The sequence below is a fragment of the Gallus gallus genome, chromosome 3 (assembly GCF_016699485.2).
Source record: "Gallus gallus isolate bGalGal1 chromosome 3, bGalGal1.mat.broiler.GRCg7b, whole genome shotgun sequence".
Lineage (NCBI taxonomy): Eukaryota > Metazoa > Chordata > Aves > Galliformes > Phasianidae > Gallus > Gallus gallus.
Genome location: NC_052534.1, coordinates 108,599,675 through 108,619,127, shown reverse-complemented (window position 1 = coordinate 108,619,127; position 19,453 = coordinate 108,599,675). Strand labels below are relative to the sequence as shown.

General features: G+C 40.8%; 1 protein-coding gene across 4 annotated transcripts; it reads right to left on the bottom strand.

Moving 5' to 3' along the window:
- MUT (methylmalonyl-CoA mutase) lies at positions 1–19,415 on the bottom strand. 4 transcript variants are annotated; one of them, XM_004935917.5, is made up of 13 exons: positions 19,256–19,415; positions 17,443–17,854; positions 15,480–15,847; positions 14,629–14,786; positions 13,105–13,276; positions 12,076–12,324; positions 10,162–10,273; positions 8,991–9,106; positions 8,501–8,616; positions 4,270–4,401; positions 1,968–2,115; positions 1,681–1,848; positions 1–449 (listed from the first exon to the last, which is right to left on the bottom strand). In XM_004935917.5, the coding sequence occupies exons 1-13, from the start codon at positions 19,406–19,408 to the stop codon at positions 321–323; spliced, it is 2,433 nt and encodes an 810-aa protein (XP_004935974.2). In that variant the 5' UTR covers positions 19,409–19,415; the 3' UTR covers positions 1–320. The 4 variants fall into 4 exon arrangements, with proteins under 4 accessions (XP_004935974.2, XP_004935976.2, XP_420055.2 ...); XM_004935919.5 differs by having other exon boundaries at positions 19,222–19,393; XM_420055.8 differs by having other exon boundaries at positions 19,326–19,393.
- Positions 19,416–19,453: the final 38 nt, after the last annotated feature.

Sequence of the window (19,453 nt, the reverse complement as noted above, 5' to 3'; positions counted from 1 at the left end):
GAGCTTGAACTGATATTTTATTTATCAGTATATCTAAAAAAGGAAAAAAAAAAAAAAAGAAACAAACCAACAGCAAACCCACCTACTGAATTCCCTTAATTCCTTGAATTAATAGTTTCAGAGAGAAAATTTTCTTGTGGGTAAATACATAAATAATCCTCAAACAGAACAAGCAGAGAATTTACAACTTTCTTAGAAAGCACAAAGCACCAGGCCATGGGGCACTGGAACCAAAGGAATGTGGCTGGCCGTCCCTCACTGATGATTACATTCCCAAAGTGATTAATATAAAGCTGGTTGAGTAGCGTTGCCTTTCAGCATTATGTGGACTGCTGCCTCTTCTCCAGGCATTTCTCAATATCATCCAATACTTGGACTGCTGCTTTAGGAATACGAGTCCCTGGGCCAAACACATTGGTAACGCCGGCTTTATATAGGAAATCATAATCCTGTCCAGAAAGAAATGTGAGATCTTTAGTTAACAGTGCAACAGAAAATTGATCTTCACAGTGACTGTAAGTGCTGGGCTTGAGAAAATATGCATCAACTCCCTGAGAGAGGCAACAGAGCATCAAGGGAAGTGGCAAAAAAAAAACCAAAACCAAACCCAGAAACTGGAGGAATAAAGAAATACTAAAAAGCATCTACAATAAAGGTCTTATTTATTATCAGACTAATATCAGAAGTCAAATGGATGTTACCCTGAATAACCTAGTCTAAATTTGACCTAACTTCCAATTTTGAAAATGCTGCTTTGAACAAGGGCTTGGAATAGGTGACTGGCTGGTAGTGGTCCCTGCAATCTAAGTAACTCTGATGTTATGGTCAGCCTGAAATTCTGAAGTGACTGGAGAAGCAGTTATCTAGTCTCTCTTACTTCTACATAGGATATTCTACGTCTTTCAGCTACAGACTAGTAGTATCCTACTGGACAGAACATAGTTTGTCTCTTAGAAAAATCCTAGGAGTTTTATTTGTTCATTGTAAAAGTCTGTCCTTCGTGAACCATGTACCTGACTGGTTAGAGAAGGAAAACATCAGGGAAATGGGAGTTAAAAGAAAATTGTATGCAAAATCAATCTGAATCTCTCTAGACAGAAGACAAACCTAAAGATGCTACAGCCAGGCAAATTCTGGATGAGCTAAAGAAAATTTTAGGAAAAAGACACAGATCTGACTGTGAGAGAATCCAGCAAGCTTAGGAGAAATAGTTAATCAGAGGGACTAAGCTTGATGACAGAGAACATGAGGAGCAGCTAACTAGAGAATGAGATGTGCAGCCTACAGCTGCTCTGATCAGCCATATCTCTTAGTCACTGTGCCTCTTCAGAACCATTACTTAAAGTCATAAATTCTCTTCAGATAGCAGCTAGCCTTTACCAGTATTATGCAAGGTACTGGTAATTGAAACTAACGAACATGAGAAACACTTCCCTGAGGCTAGTCTCCTCACAGCAGAGCTTAATATTCCATCCAACAAATAACGTAAGTTAAACCAGAACACGGTGTACAGAAAGCTCTATCAAGAAGATGTGACAGCACTGTGTGACCTTCCTGCAGATCTGTGCTGAACCTGGTGATGGTACCCAGCAGCCTTCAGCGCTGTGTGTCACCTCTCACATTCAGAGTATCTAAGAAATAGCTAAAACTAGCAAAGGTGGAAATGATACTGATGCATACCTGGGGTGGGATGACACCTCCACATATGACAAGAATGTCTGGGCGGCCAAGGGCATCAAGTTCTTTGATGAGTTCGGGCACAAGAGTTTTATGACCTGCTGCTAGTGTGCTCACACCAACACAGTGTACGTCTGCATCAACAGCCTGCTGGGCCACTTCACGAGGAGTCTGTATGGAAAGAGAATTACACGACAACTAACAGCCCCAGCCTGGCTGCTGAACAATCATTAGGGAAAAAACACTACGTTTGAAAGACATGGGATTGAACACTGCTGACTCAGTCATACCTGGAAGAGGGGACCTATGTCCACATCAAAGCCAATGTCTGCAAATCCTGTAGCAATAACTTTAGCTCCTCTGTCGTGGCCATCTTGGCCCATCTTTGCAACCAGTATACGGGGCCTGCGCCCCTCACGATCCATGAACTTGGTAACTCTGATTGAAAACACCAATTATATCATTGTTAGCCACTGAGATTCACTAGAAGCATTTCCACAAATTTAAAATAAAAGCACTAGCTGCAACTGCAGCATAATTTCTGTACATCAAATAAAAAGATCTTCCAAGTCATCATTTGCTTATGTAGTTGGCACAGTTTTAACATTCATGTTATATGATTACTAATCCATTTCTTGTATTTACTATTCTGAACAATAAAATATTCTTTTTTGAAGAAAACCACTACTTCTCTGCTTTGCAATGGTAAAAATAATGCATTCTATGAGGATTTAATGAGCTGAATAACCACCAACTTAAACACAATTCTTAGATTTTAAGAATAATTATGAACATGTATTTCAAAAGGCTGAAGTATGGCACAAGAAATGCTGTGCACTAGCACATCACTAGGCAGGAGCACTAGTTAGAACAGAAAAGGATTACTATATCTTCCATTCTGTGCGCTCATTCCAGTGCCTCCCTTCTGTTTAGTGACAGTTCAGATGTCTGCTGAATTCCAAGTAATCCACAACCTCCGAGATTAAACCGTCACTTTACCTCTCTTTGTCCATATACTGCCAGTATCTATTCTTGAGTGGGAAGCAAAGACATCAGAAACATTACTAAAAGGAGTTTTTTTAATATTGATTATACTGTTCTCAGTGCTTCTTTAAATGATGGAGCTGTATGGACTTGGCGCATCTCGAAACCAAATGCTGACTTGACTGGGTTAGTCACTGTAGGAATCCACTGGTTTAGTTTGGGGAAAAGAATGACTCAAGACAAAGCACTTATCACTACAGAATTAGACAGTCTAAGTAGATTGTGCTAGGAGAAGAAAATGCATCATGTAAGAGCAATAAATAAAGCACTTGCACATCTTAGAAGTGAATTATATCACAAGAGTTGAGAGAAGCAGACTAACCAGTCTTCCACTTGAGGATCTAGAGGAGTTGGGCCTGCCTTCCCTGTTCCTAAGGACTGTTAAGAATATCAACCAAGTAGTATCTGTATTAATTTGTAAAGTCTTACAATTCTTCTCCCCATATTATTTTCTATTCCATATTCTTATCTTCTTATTTACCCACCCATGGGCTCGATGCCAACAAAAACAGTTCTTTGCTGCTCCAAGACCAGATAAGGCAGTACAACCCAAGGCTTGAGTTAAGAGAGGGGCAGGTGTGAAATATCACTTTTGTAGGCCTGTGCAAAAGTGACTCATAGCAAAGCTACTTTCAATACCACGTACACTAGCTGGTTCACATGAACTTGGACATAATAGCAGATACAAAAAGGAAACTAACTCTTGATTTTCAAGGAATAGGTTCAGCTTCACATAAAGGCTTCATTACAAATACTTAAATTCAAAATAAACATTTGAAATATGAGAAGACTATGTAATCTGCCAGCAAAATGACCTTCCAATTAGGCTAAACATCACCACCGTGAAGCCATCTGTAAATTCCCTTTCAAGAGATCTCATAACTCTTTAATGTATAAGACCCAACAGAGCAGGGACTTACATGCATCAGCCCATATTACATCACCGCCCACTGTAAAAATTCAGTCTCTTCACTCAGGAGAACAGCAGCAAAGGCAGAAGCTGCCAAAAGGCACAAATGCTCACTGCTTTCACACATACTGCCATCTTCTGATGTTTTCTCCCTAGTGATATGACTAAGTAATAACCACAGACAGGAAGTTTTATGTTGATATCCAGGCAGATTTTAGCCTTACAATTTTAGGAACAGTAAAGAAAGAAGCTGCAGGGACAATTTGTGGGCAGCTCAAAACCAGGTTTTACAAATAGGAATAATTGGAAATATTTGTAGAGATTACTATCACACAGTCTTCAGACAAAGCAATCCATTGTATGGGGATTTCAGACAGTGTTTCCCAGCTTTTTAACCCTAAGACTACCTCATCTGTTTCAACAAAATGCTCAAACCAGAAAAACATCTCAGTGTTAGTTCAATTAATTGTTGACTTTTGCCCTATTGCACTTATTTTTTCTTATCCTGCTTACTGGCTTACAGGTATGGGAATGCCTGTTCAGGTGGTTGTTTTGTTACAGGGAAGGCCTTTTTAAGGCACAGCAGCACGTAAACCTAATGCGAATCTTTATTTAGCTTCCTGCAAAGCCCTTCTCACCTGTTGATAGCATGAAGGATTTCATCACTCTCCCCAAACTCCTGTCGGTAAGCTCCGCTCACCATTCGGTCACTGGCTTTATGCTCCCCAAACACCTTCTTCATCGCATCTGTTATTTCTCCAACGGTGCACCTAAGATACAGAAGCAAAGTATTAATGCTATCAGGAGGCTTACATGGAAACAGAATACAGAAATAACTGGCAGCAGCCCAACTATTTGCCTTGCTGCAGGAGCAAAATCAATTACACTTGCTTCCCCTGTGGCCCTGCAACTCCGTACATCTGACTTGCACCTCACTACTGGAACATGCAAGAGCATTTTTAAGAAAATACTGTTCTGCTGATGTGAGAAGTGACTTTACATACGACAAGGCATCTGGGACTGTTACATGGCAAAATACTGCAAGAAATTAAATCAAGTTTTCTCAACTGGGGATTTTTTAACGCTCAGCTTGCAGGATCCTGCATTTGGGCTCATATGCTAAGACTCAAAATAGATGTATATAAAGAAAAAAAAGAACACACACAAAAGCATACTACAACCTAATTTGTTAGTGGAGTTCGTTTGTCTTGACCTTGCTGTTTATATTTTAGTACTTCTTATCTGCTTACAGCTTAGCTATTTTATTGACCGAGAAGCAGAAGAAGCTGGGAAAATCCATTTTCATGCAAGTGACAAGCTTTGCTTGCTACTTGAGACATTGTGCATGCTAGAAATAATATACATTTTACTGCTATAGCACAATTGCCAGAAGCAAACCAGGCTGTGCTGCCTTCTCATACAAACAAATGAAACAACAACTTCTGTTACAAAGCATTTAAAATTTTGTGCTTAATGGATTCCACCCTTCTGTGTAAAATCTCTCGTGCAGAAATGTCCCAAAAAGATAATGCTGTGCTCTAATAACAATTGAGCCTACAACCAAATACTGAGGAAATGAGTCTAGTTAGAAGGGAAAAATAACTCATCTGTGGAGGAAAAGCAGTTCACATAGCAGCTCCATCACAACAAACTTCTTACTTGTGGTACAAAATTAAGTGGGAGCAGGCACCATATGCCAGCATCTCACCAAGCTCCTGACGAAATATATTACATCAGTAATAATCAGTCGGTAAAAATATGTTGTCTTTGAATAGGAAAAGACTGAAATATTTGTACAGAGGAATGATTATAACTCGCTGTACACTTTGTTAAAGCGAAAGGAAGAAAAACCGTACTCTTATAGAACCCTTTGAAAGTGTGCCTGCAGATAAAGAGACCTAATCCATTTGACTACTGCTAAGCATTTTTCAAACCTTTGGAATTCATATTTTTTCCTGTCACATTACATTCACAAGCTACTCTTAGGTGAAATGAGGTACTCTAAAGGTTTTAATACAAATTACTCAAAGGACATTTGGACAAGGGGCAACTTCTTGTCCATACTTTTACAAGAGGATGACCAAATGAACTGCACTCAGGTTTCCCTTTGCTGCTTGCATTTTGAGTAGGTTCTGTGTGATGCCTACCTTACACAGTCTGCCCCACAGCCAATAGAACAGATGGATTTTTGCTGTGTTAACTGGATCCTTTGTACATTTCAGAGAGGTATTTTACTTCCTGTGGCTGTCCAGCTATTTTGCTGCTCCACCACTGTCTCATGTGTAGCATACTCAGCAAACTTAACAGCAGTTACAATCTAAAGCTACATTAATATGAAATGGCAGAAATAGCAAAAAATCAATCTTGAGCATGTAAGCAAGATCTCTAAGGCATATGCCTGAAGGTGGTCTCTTATCTTGAGGTATCTCTCTTCAGGTTCCCCGCTTTGTCTCGAAGATAGCAGCAAGCTGGACATGCAGTTTTTTACTCATGTTACAGACAAAGGCTTCATCTTTTTGTCATTTCTCCTCCCCCTTGACTTTCTAGAGTTATATTTTGAAAGTTCTCTGCTCTTACCCATTTTCTTCTTCAGCATAAGAAGGCGTCAAGTCTGGACTCCAGAAGATTATAGACAAGAAAAGCAATCAATGCCAAGTAATAGAAATTTTGTATTATCTGTAAGTTTATGGATGAACTGGACTTAGACTGGTACTCTCTTTGAATTTATTTTACTAGTAATGCCATAGAGAGCATTAGTTATAAAGCAACCTGTCTGTGACTGCATCAGAACCCGCTGACATCTCTGTGTAAATCTTCATTTTCACAACATCTGTGGGATCTCAGAAAGCTTAGCAAGTACTATCTGTGTTACATTGTTTTTTGTTTTTCAGAATATCTAAATAATCTTTTTAGTGTTACTGTTGTGTGATATTAATAAAAAAACCAGAAAACAGGCTGCATAAGCATTAGATTAAGTGAATTCCTCAAGGTTGAACAGAAAGTCTGCAGCAGACTGATAAATATGATCTGGAAATAGTGACTTCCTCTCAGAGCGCCAGACATCACAGACTGCAGCCTGACATAGATACGTATCCTGCATAAACACTGGCAACTTACTCCTGTGAAAACATTGCCTGAAGGCTTACCGTGGCATAATATACCATTTTCTCTAGAACACAACAAATCTTTTTCCTTCTCTTCTTTTGCAAAAGCAACGTGTAAGTATAGCTTCAGTTTTAAACCGAAGAGCAGCACATGCAAGCATACTTGTGTTGTTTTCCTGCTCTTTTTATGCAGAAAAACAAATGCAGGTTTCAAGAGATAAAGAAATAGACTACTTTGAGTGTGCTCTCTTGAAAATCTCCTTGCATGTTGCCCTATATAGAAGAACTCCTTGTTCACAGTACACACAATGCTCTTTCAGATACTCTTTACAGAGTCACAGAATGGTTTAGGTTGGAAAAGACCTTTGAGATCACCAAGTTCCAACCACTCTGCTATAGGCAGGGACACTTCTCTCTAGCTCAGGTTGCTCAAAACTCCACAATCAGATGCCATAATGAAGTAATTCTGCAGTCACATCCCATACTTAGCCTACATGGTTCCAGGGCAGAGATATGTTGTTTCATATTTGCAGCTTACAAAGCATTAATGCTTTTACAGATAATAAAAACAAAGCCACTAAGGCAAGAAACTAGTGGGTAATTTGTCAATTTTGGTACAGAAGACATAAATTCCTGGTAAATCCAACATTATCCTCCAGTGACCTCTACAATTCAAACTCAGGTATAGGTAGACATGCTGCTGGATCAGTGCAGCATCATGCTGCATCAGTGTCACGACAAGTTGTCCATGGAAAAGCTTGTACAGAAATGCATTCAAAGAGTGGCCGTTAGTGTTCAAGAAAAGAGAATGAAGAAATCTGAGAACAAACAAGAGAGCATTCCAAACATGAGTGATTTTGGCTTGTTTATTTCTGGGGCGTTTAGTTAATTGAGGAACAGATATGTTGTATTCTACAGACTGATGTTTACTTTGAAGCAAAAAATAGTCTTAAAGCACCTTAAGTAAACAAACAAACAAATATCTTCCAGTGGGCTCTAAAAGAAGCCTCACTGCTCTATACCAGAGGATCTTTTACACTGCTGTTTGTCTAAGGAAACTTATTCTCCTTCAATGATAAAAATGTTTTCACACCAAGCTCTGGTGCTGGGAAAGATGAAGCAACAGACCATGTTAAGATTGTGAAAAGATCCCTTTTCACATCTCAGACACTTCTCAAGCTTCCTGACCTATGAAATGGCAGGATGGCAGAAAAAGGTAGTTACATCTTAAAACTGCTAAGATTCTGAGCCTGAAACAACACAACTCCTGTATACAACATCATTTCAGACGAGATACTTTGTATCCCATTGTTCTTCAGTAGAAATTCAAGCACAGCTTTAAGATGCTGTAAAATGTAACAGTCTATCTTACAATGTCATAGGCACAAGTCCTTATTTAATTCCATCTCCTAAAAAAAAAAAAATCTGAAAGACCTTGCTACCAACCTCACTGACACCATACCCAAGAACAGTTGAAAGATGAATCATAGAATCACAGAATGGTTTGTGTTGGAAGGGACCCAAAGGATCATGAAGCTCCAACCCCCCTGCTGCGCACACAGCCACCAACCTCCACATTTAATACTAGACCAGGTTGCCCAGGGCCCCTTCCAACCTGGCCTTGAACACCACCAGGGATGGGGCATCCACAGTCTCTCTGGGCAGCCTGTTCCAGCACCTCACTACTCTCATAGTAAAGAACTTCCCTCTGAAAATGAACAAACAGTTTTTAAATAGCAGCTGGATTCACTCTTATCCCTAATACCTTGAACGTGCTGCTTCCACTGCAAGAGCCAGGATATTGCCTTCACCTGTGGCTGCACACTGTGTTAGAGCATCAAGGCATCGCTGAGCTGCTGCAGGGTCTCTGCTAGCCTTCACCTGAAGTGGAGAAGAAAAACATTCAGCCTGAGTAAGAAATGTTACATGCTTTGAGTGCAAAACATGGCACAGCTATTTTCTGCCTCCATTTCAGAAAATGTAAAGTTCTCAGTTTTGACATTCATATCCTCATGAGACTATCTGAAAGGTAATGATTAAAACCAAATTAACAAAATCCAAACAAAAATGGTTTTGTTACTACTTTGTTTCCTGAGGGGTTTCCATCACTGTACTGAAATTAATGAACAGAAATCCAGTTTCTCCACTAAAGACTAGAGTGGATCCTAAGAGATTTAAGGGCCATGTTTTACATATTTTCTGTAATATTTACTCAAGTTCTATCTGCAATTCATTTTTAAGAAGGTATTTCCCACCTTATTAATCTTCTCAATCTGCTTATTACGGACTGAAGAATTATCAATAGCCAGAACTTCGACTGTCTCCTCCTTTTCTAGCTGGTATTTGTTTACTCCAACAATTACTTCAGAACCTATTTCCAGTGAAAACACCAAAAATTTAGAATATATGTGCAAACTAGTGTGAAAAGACACAGTATTTATACAACAAGACATTTTAAGTAATAAGATACAGTGCTTTGCATTCTAACATTTCAAATACTTTAAGAAATATAGGAAGGACTTAAATCTATTTCCCACATTTTACTGTAAGAGATGATTATATGCATGAACATTCAACACAGTTAACACTGGGCAGAAAACAATTTGAAATAGCATATTGATCTTTCAGACTCATTTAGTAGTGACTCACTAATACATGTTTGCTATTTTTCTCTTTTTGAGTTTACGTAACTGATTCTTACAGAACTAAACAAAAGTGCTTGTCCTCTACAATGCTTTGCATTTACTTTTCTGCTTTTAGCAGACAAATAAGCAAAGTTCCTACTTAAACCTGCTTCGTGTGAATTAAAATTATCATGTTCAAGACTTGCATTTTAGTTTTCAGTTAGTATGGACTTAGCAGGCATTTTATCTGCAGTGCTTCATAGCGTTACTCCTCTTTTCAAAGCAGGATGAAATAATTCATCTTGGAAGAGGAAACACAGAATTGTATCGATTGTTCTTTTCTGGTCTTAACTAAGAGCCTGCTTCAAATTTATACTCAAAAAAGGTTTATATCACTTCTTTCCTGTTCAAGTTACCCCTGCAGACTACAAAAATTGAATAGAGGTAATAAACATATGTATACACTCACACACATTTATTACACATATACCTATGTGTACACATGTACATATTTGCCCATATACACACACACTTCCACAAACACTCATTGTTTGTGATTATGTATCTATACATAAATAAAGAACTGCATCATCTCCTAATATGAAACGACTGCATTTTTCTGGTCTTCAGGACAAACAGGCACTTCTCAAGGAAACTGAGACACTTGGCTAGATGCATTCAACACTGCCATCTGCTGGCTATCACAGTCATACACTCAGGAACAGCAGTTTAAATGTAGTATCTCAAAAACAAGGCAGAAAAAAAAGAAGTTGTTCTCTTCTTTTGCCTTCTTGCTCCCTACCAGAGTCAATCCTGGCTTGCCTTCGGGCTGCACACTCTTCAATACGAAGTTTGGGAATTCCCTCAGCAACAGCTTTGGCCATTCCACCCATTTCTTCAATCTCCTCAATGAGCTGGAAAATGCAGAAGATTGAGAAAAAGATTACTAAGGTTCACAAAACGAGCTTTGAAGTTGCACTACCATCCAAATTCTTACTACATCCAAATATACAGTCCTGTTCTCCTAGCTCTCTGTGTCTCTGACCATGGATTTTGGTATATGTTACAAGAGAGCTCAAACAAGACCATTTTTATTGCCAAAACTCCATGAATTCAGTAACAGAGCAAGGCATGTTCAACCACAAACAGTTGTTGTTTACCCTTCATGAAGGACTAAGATTTGAGACCTCGATTCTGCACTGACTTTTGCGTGTCAGTTTCATGAACTAAAAAAAAGCCAGAGCCATTTGTCAGATCCTGAAGACAAGTGCTATGTCATGGTCTAACTCTCATACAAAAGCCCATTCAGCTTCAAAACACTGTGTTCAAACTACCTACAGAGAGTGGTCATCAGACCATGCTTGGCACTGTCTAGAAGCATCTTAGTTATTACAGTCCTAAAAGACATCTGTCAGTGCACCCCACTACACAGAGCAATCTGTTTGATCCTGTACTAGTTCGTTAACAGATGTTGGGATTTTGCACTTTTGCTTAAAGGCAGAATCACTGATTACCTGTAGGCCAAACACAGAGCGGCTTGAGTTGGGAGGAACCTTAAAGCCCATCTGGTCCCAACCCCTCTGATGTGACCATCCACTAGATTAGGCTGCCCAGGGCCCCACCCAACCTGGCCTTGAATGTCTCCAGGGATGGGGCACCCACACTTCCCTGGGCAACCTCTGCCACTGCCTCATTGCCTTCTGAGTAAAAAATTTCCTCCTAACATCTCATCTAAAACTCCTCTCTTTTAGTTTAAAACCATTCCACCTTGTCCTGTCACTATCTGCCCATGTAATAAGCTGGTCTCTCTACTGCTTATAAGCTCCCTAGTACTGGAAGGCTGCAATGAGGTCAACCCCGAGCCATCTTCTCCAGGCTGAACACACCAAGCTTTCCCAACCATTCTTCACTGGAGAGGTGCTCCAGCCCTTGGAGCACCTCTGTGGCCCTTCTCTGGATCTATTCCAACAGCTCCACATATAGGTGGACAATTTTGTTCAGGACTGCCACCAGTCAGGCTACTCTTGGGCTACACCTTTTACACGCAATTAATAACTGGCAAATGAAATATATTACTTGAAAAAAAAAAGAAAAAAAAAAAAGGCTGAATCAATAAAACAAACAAAGAAAAATTCTGCATAGGCCAAACAATTGTCTGCCTCCTTGCTTGGCTATAAAATTTGGCTTCCAATAACCTCTAGTTTCTAAATATGAAGCAGAGTAACACACACATGAGTAGACACAGAATCATAGAATACTATGAGTTCTAAAAAGATCATCAAGTCCAACTCCTGGCTCCACATATGACCATCGAAAAAATCAGCCCACTTCTGAAAGTGTTGTCCAAACTTTTCTGCAACTCCAGCAGGCTTGGTGCCATGACCACTGCCCTGGAGATCCTGTCCTGCACGTACCTAAGTAGGCTGGTTTGACCATTTCTTCTTCAGACTCCCCAACTTTTTTTTTTCTTTAAACTTACACAGAAAACAGATTCACTAAAATTAGGAGTCTTCAGAGTGCAAAATATTTTCATTATCTGTCCTACAATGAAATATTTCCTTTCTGAAGGTAGTCTGCTGAAATCCTGATGCACCTCTCTGAACAGTGTACTTCTATAAAGTTCATCTACAAAAAAATAATCGAAGCTGAACTGTTAAATAATTCTTCCCCGTGGCTAAAATTTTCCTACAAAACATAAAAGAGCATGTAAACCTACCTTCAAAGCAGCCTCATAGACATCATTGGTGAGGCACTCCATCAGGTAAGATCCCCCCCAGGGATCTGCCACTTTTGGGATCCCTGACTCCTCCTGTATTATTATCTGTGTATTGCGAGCAATGCGAGCACTCTTCACCGTAGGCAAACCCAAAGCTTCATCAAATGAATTTGTATGCAAAGACTGGGTGCCTCCAAACACTGCAGCCATTGCTTCAATTGTAGTGCGAATAACATTGTTAAAGGGATCCTGGAAGGAAAAGGAAAGCTCTAAAGGTCAAAGCTTCTGCCACAGGGTTGAGGTGTATTGATTTCACACATACTGCTGCACATAAATGAATGCAAGATTCCCAATAGAAGAACTGTAATCATACCAAAAGCCGAAAAAGAAAGCAGTCAGTGGGAGACACCCAATGAAATTGATATATATCACTCAACAGTATTTCAGGCAAAGAGATTAATTAATAAAGCAAGCCAGAATTATTGATGTACAAGTAAATTGGTCACAATAATAAAGCAAAGCCCAATTTATATTTAGTTGGGTTACAAATAACTTAATTAATTCAAAGTAGAGATGGTGGAAGAGGTGGGGTTCCTCCATCCCAGAATCCCAAAGTCTCAGAGCACATTTGGAGAGCAGGTCACAAGTCAAGATCCGTTTTGGAGCCACATATGGTCAGTATTTTCACTAATGATAGCATTACACAAAGGTAGGAGTTACTGTTGAAATTTGCTTGTAGCAAATTCATGGATACATGACGTACAAAAAGAAAGTCAATACTATAAAATGCAATTTTAGCATTTAGGTTAAGATTTTTCTCTGCTTTCTTCAGACATTTCAATAGCTGCACTGTGTGCAGGAACCTGCAGAGTAAAAGAAGAATTATCATGATCCTCAGAGAGGGGTAACTGGGTAACCTGTGTTCTAAGACAGTGAAGAATCACTCAACGCAGATGCCTGCAACAGCCCCCTGTAAGATATACATCGTGACAACATACTGTAGTTAGGAAATAGAGTACAGTTTCTAACCTGCTCAGTGAGTGACCAGCCTGAAGTCTGACAGTGAGCTCTCAGCAGCAGAGATTTGGGATCCTTGGGCTTGAACATTTTCTCTATCAAGTGAGACCATAGCTTCCTCCCTGCTCGAAGCTTAGCTATTTCCATATAGAAGTTCATGCCAATTCCCCAGAAGAAGGAGAGTCTGTAATAAGAGCACACGAACAGGATAAACATTAAATCAATCTAAAACTCAATTTCAGTAAAGGACAAGACCTATAGCAAGGCCCCCAGTTAATTTAATTTTACAGATTGATGTGAGGTGATAGGAACATGCCTGGACACGGATACCATTTGCTACAGAAGACGCACATCTATGCCAATAAGCAGTCTTAACTTTGAAACAAGGCAACTGCAGGCAAACTGCCAGTGGTTATGGTTTCTGGAGCTGCTAAGCTGTGCCCTGGGTCTGATGTAGGGAGCCCTAGGGGAAAAAGAGCTCCAGCACATCACTAATACAGACACTGATGCTACAATGCTGGGGAATGATGCTGGACACAATCTACTTGTGTGGCTATTGCTCACAAACTACTTAGGAGCAGAAGTCATTCCAGATTATAAGTACACTTTCATCCTCGTTCTTCTGACAATTTTAGTCCAAATCTAACATCAGCTTAATGCTGATGTGCAGACTGATTAATCTACTTTTTTATTTGTAGCTTCTAAGATTCATAAAAGCAAATATGCCTAGTTCAAGCCAATAAAGCTCGTGATACTCAAAGTGCACTAAATTTGTTACTGCAACAAAAATTGCCAAAGCCTCTCCCAGCACCTCCACCACCAGAAACCAGAAATGTCTCTTTCCAGTTTGACAGAGGAGGCTGTCTCTGTCTACATGATCCACTTTGGTTTTGTCACAGATCTTGGAAACAGAGCTTAATTCATCTGACACCTACAGCTTGACGGTGCAACAGGCTGTATGAACTCACTGTACAGTTGGGGAACGTGTAAATCAGAACAACTAGGTCACTGAAACACACTGTTTAGTTACTGCCAAACTATGACATCATATTCTGGAGAAAATGAAATGACATTTTTAGGAAACATGCAACTGTAAGATGCTTGAAATAACTTCCACTTTGCCAAACATATACATTTTTTTCCAAATATTTTTAAATTATGCTAGATAACAAAAGATTTGATTATACTGTAAGAGCTCAATACGTTCTGCAGTCCTAAAGCTACAACTCCATTAGAATCTCTTTCAACAACTGCTTAGAGACCTTGCTGATTCAGAAACCAACTATTACAAGCCTGGGCAATACTCAGGCTTGTAAATTAGTTTTATTCAGTCTATTAAAACAGATGTAGTCTAAGTGGCTGCTGGACCAGCTAAGCATTTTTTTTGTTTTGCTTTTTGTAACAGTTTCAAAGGCAGGAAAATATATTTGCAGTAAGAGCCTTGCAAATACTACTTGTACACATAGAAATACTGAAGAAGATTAAAATTAAACTCCAGGGATTTTACCAAAAAAATGAGTATCTTATTTAGCTCACCTTGGTGCAAATTCATCAATGTTAAGGCCAGCTTTCATTCCAGTTCTGCAGTATTCCAAGCCATCTGCTATAGTATAAGCTAATTCCAGAATGGCATCAGCTCCTGCCTCTTGCATGTGGTACCCACTGATTGAAATGGAATTAAATTTTGGCATATACTGCAAAAATAAAAGAAAAAAGTGTATGACAGCAGAAGGGAGGAGGAAACCTGATAGTTGTGCTAGTAACACTCACAAATAACCCACTATTTGTAGATTGTGAATACAACATGTTAACTGCTCTTTGCAGATGTTTATTTTGCATACTTTCCCATGCTTTTACTACTTTTCACTATTTGTAGTGCTTAATTTCTCATCATCGCTCTCTTCCCCAAGGTGTCCCAACTCTCCCATGAAAATGCAACTCAGAAAACAACTGGTAACACTGAACTTCCAGGCATAAATTCAAGGCTTCACCCCTTTCCTTATTTGCTTTCCATGCTTTATTTCCCAGCACAAGGCCTTTAGATTTTCTACCTCCTTGCTTCTGCTTACAGCTGAATAACGCTTCTTAACTATGTGGCTTCTCCCTGTGTACAACAAAAAGCCTCTCTATTTCTTGTATCCAAGCATCCTGCCATCCTTTCAGGCTTGTCTGAATTTGATTTTGAACTTACTTAATCCTAAAATTTATAAATGTTTGCAAGTGATTTGAGACCTTAACTTGTCTTGATTTGTCTTCTCATCTTCTTCTACAACTGCAACTTTGTTCACTATGACAGGTCTTCCTGTTCTCTGCTTTGTTCTGCAAAGTCCCTTATAAATAGTTAACCAGGTATAAAAATGAAGTAAATATACTTAAACAATGAATACCTTTGAGGTGTACTGGAAGATGTCAGCAATAATCCGCATTGATGGTTCTGGAGGGAAAATGTACGTATTTCGGACCATGAACTCCTTCAGTATGTCGTTTTGGATTGTCCCTGTCAGCTTGGCCTGAGGCACTCCCTGTTCTTCCCCAGCTACAATGAACGTTGCCAGCACAGGGATGACTGCTCCATTCATTGTCATAGAAACTGACATTTTCTCTAAAGGAATTCCATCAAAAAGGATTTTGGTGTCTTCCACGGTATCAATAGCAACTCCAGCCATTCCAACATCCCCTCGAACTCGTGGATTATCTGAATCATAGCCACGGTGGGTGGCTAAATCAAAAGCAACAGACAACCCCTGTTGGCCAGCTAAGTGCAGAAAAGAAAAGAAAACAAACAAACAAACAAAAAACATTCAGAAGTGTTAAATAGCTGCATTAGAACTGGATCTCAACTCTTTGAAAGGGTAGATAATGGCAGGACAAGGGGAAATGGTTTTAAGTTGAAGGAGGGAAAATTCAGGTTGGATGTCAGGGGGAAGTTCTTTCCTATGAGAGTGGTGAAGTGCTGAACAGCTGCCCAGAGAGGCTGTGGGTGCCCCGTCCATCCCTGGAAGTGTTCAAGGCCAGGCTGGATGGGGCCCTGGGCAGCCTGGGCTGGTATGAAATGTGGAGGTTGGTGGCCCTGCCTGTGGCGGATGGGGTTGGAGTTTCATGATCCTTTGGGTCCCTTCCAACCCAACACATTCCAACCCATGTGATTCTGTGATTGATCTAATTTTATTCAGTTTATTTTCCACCACTCAGGTTCGTGCAATAAACCCATTTTTTGCTGCTTCCTGCTCAGATTTCTCAAAAGTCACCTAATACATGGTAGTTTTCAACTTGAAAGCTTAGTTGACCAAAAAATATTTAGTCTTTCCATCTCAGCCATATAATCAGCTTACTATGCTTAATGCACTACTGAGCCACAAATTATAAACATGTATACACAGGTAATATCAGGGTTTGCAAACAGAGATACTGCTCAGCTGGAAACACAAGTGTGATAAACCACACCATATTAACTTTTTTTTTTTACCAGAAATAAAATATATGAATACAGACCATTACCATAGCTCAAATCACATATGCAGTGAGAGAAAACTGTCCACATAAAGCAGTGAACCAGACAGTTAGAGCTCTTTGTTGCTGAGATGTGAAAGCAGCACCTGAAACTCTACAAATCCCAGACATCCATCAGCACTGCTGTTCCTGAAGAAACTACACTTCAATCCTTTGCCAATCAGCCTCTTTATCATCAGCAGAACTCTTAGCTGTCAGATATCAGCCTCTATTGTTCATCTAAAAACTAGGTGTTAGCCCTAAAACACAACTTTCAACTGCAAGAGTGTAGACTCAGAGACTTTTACAAGTGAAAATATCTAATACTGCTACAAAGCAAAACCCTCTGCAGAAATACTGGGGAAACTGCTCTCAAGTAATGAAAATACCAAGCTTTTATGAAGCTGGCCTTACTAGTACAGCACAAATGACACTACACATTATGTATTTATGTGAGTTTATTTAAAACTGACAATATGAGATGGGAACCCAAAATGTCAGAATGAACTAATTTCAGAAACCTATCTGACAAAGCTCTGATTTTTTTTGTCTCTACAAGCTTCTACATGCTCACAAAATAAGAGTGAAGCGTTCCACTTTGGAGTACTCTTTGGACCCTGGGATGCTGCCAAATTTTGTCAGCGTCACGTCAGAGTAGCTAAAGATAGCATTTAACATGTTCATCTTTCCATCTCAAAATGAAGTAAGGAGAGTTTCAGAAATGATCCAGTACCATTGGGAAGAACCTGTCAGAAATCAAAACTCACAAGGCTTCATAATCACATTTGCCATATAATTTTTCATGTGAATGTTTCCTATTGCTTAGCTCGGTCATGTCTTCTCCCAGCACAGCTGTCTTACCTTTAATGTTGTCCTTGTAGAACTTGTTGCTCTCCTCCACAGTGCTGAAGCCAGCATACTGGCGGATAGTCCACGGTCTGTATGTGTACATGGTTGGGTAGGGTCCTCGAGTGAAAGGTTTCACCCCTGGCAGTTCCTCAGGAAGCCCTTCTGTGTCCCTTTTGGAGTACAATGGCTTGATGTCGATCCCTTCGGGGGTATGCCAAATTAAATCCTTTGGATTCTTGCCTTTCAGCTGCTTTTCAGCAAGGGCAGCCCACTCAGGGTGCAGTGGTTGACGGTGTAGAGAACGCCATGTGAGCCTGCAGGCTGGAAGCTGTGCTGGGCAAATGCGACGGCAGGACTGCAGGTACAGAAGAGCATGCTTGGCTCTCAGCATGTTTGACCCAGTGGGTGGCCAGTATGGTGTGAGCTGAAGGGATTAAAATCATGTATTTTACGTTATCATATAAATCTGACATGGAAGAAGTGTTCATGGCAGCTCAAGCAATTTGCTAAAGCCAGAACAATTACTCAGGAATAAACAAAAGTGTATTATTCACTTGCTGATTTGGCAGACATCCTCTTCCCTTGCCATTCAATCAGACAGTGCAAAAAAGTTAAGGAAAAATCCTACACTTTCCTCTATCAAGGGAAGACATTCCTGCAACTCATCTATAGCCACACATGAAACACATAACTTATTTTGGCCCCTAAACAACACCATCATTAACCACACAGTGAAAGTCACAGCATCACAGAATCATTAAGGTTGGAAAAGACTACAATTATCGAGTCCAACCCACTGCCACCATGCCCATTAAACCATGTCCCTCTCTGCCACGTCTATGTGGTTCTTGAACACCTCATGGGACAGTAACTCCACCACTTCCCTGCGCAGCCTCTTCCAATGTATTACCACTCTTCTGGAGAATAAATATTTCCTAATATCTAACCTGAACCTTCCCTAGTGCAACTTGAGGCCATTAGCTCTTTTTCTATAGCTGTTACTGGGGAGCAAAGGCTGACCCCCAGCTCACCACAGCCTCCCTTCAGGGAGTTGTAGAAAACGATAAGGTCCCCCTTGAATCTCCCCTTCTCCAGACTGAACAATCCCAGCTCCCTCAGCCATTCCCCATAACACTTATGCTCCAGATCCCTCAGAGATCTGTTGCCCTTCTCTGGACACACTCCAGAGCCTCCATGTCTCTCTTGCAGTGAGCAGCCCAAAACCAAACACAGCACTTGAGGTGCGGCCTCATCAGAGCTGAGTACAGAGGGAAAATGCAATGTCAGTGCAATGCACTAAGACTGCATGCCTAACTGTCTTCTCTTCCCTTCTGATCTACAGAATTCTTAACATCAGAGGGACCCTCAGAATCAAAGAAGCACTCTGAAGAGAGGACGCTGTCAGAAAATGTCCCCTGGATGCCCAGGGATGGATGGGGCATCCACAGCCTCTCTGGGCAGCTGATCCAGCACCTCACCACTCAACGTGCACCTCCTCATACCCAACATGAACCTCCTGCATCTCTCCTAATCCAGAAAGACTGGGGATAAACTCATTAACTCCCAAAAGCTGTAACCTCTTCCATTTCAGCCCTATGTTCCCCATCTTTACAGCTTCTTGCCGAGACAAAGTCTCAGGCCACAGCTTGGTTCTGGTACCAGCCATCTGCCTCATCACAGCCCCCTAGAATCACATTTCCACACACACATCTGCCCAGGCGGCGGACACTACAAAGCCCCGCTCGGCCCCACAGCCGGGCCCTCCGCTCCCACAGCCCGCCCTACGCACACCCCCTCGGTGGCCAATAGGAGTAGGGACGCCGACCTGAGGCCTCCCTGAGGCCTCCCAGTCTTGTCCGGCGGGGAATGAGAAAGCTGGAAGGATCGGGACCGACCTCAGAGCCACCCCGGCCCCGGCAGCCCCGCTACCTGCTGTCAGCCCCCTCACGGCACCCACACCTCTGACAGCACTGCGCATGCGCGTCGAGAGGCATTGCGCATGCGCGCATTCCCTCCCTGTGCC

Bases quoted from the DNA above. Each gene is read 5' to 3' on its own strand.
- MUT (XM_004935917.5), bottom strand. From the start codon at position 19,408: ATGCGCAGTGCTGTCAGAGGTGTGGGTGCCGTGAGGGGGCTGACAGCA. The intron at 12,325-13,104 runs GTTAGAAACTGT...TTTTCCTTCCAG, and splicing joins GCTGGTCACTCACTGAGCAG to GATCCCTTTAACAATGTTAT. The intron at 9,107-10,161 runs GTAGGGAGCAAG...CACTGGAAATAG, and splicing joins GCAAGCCAGGATTGACTCTG to GTTCTGAAGTAATTGTTGGA.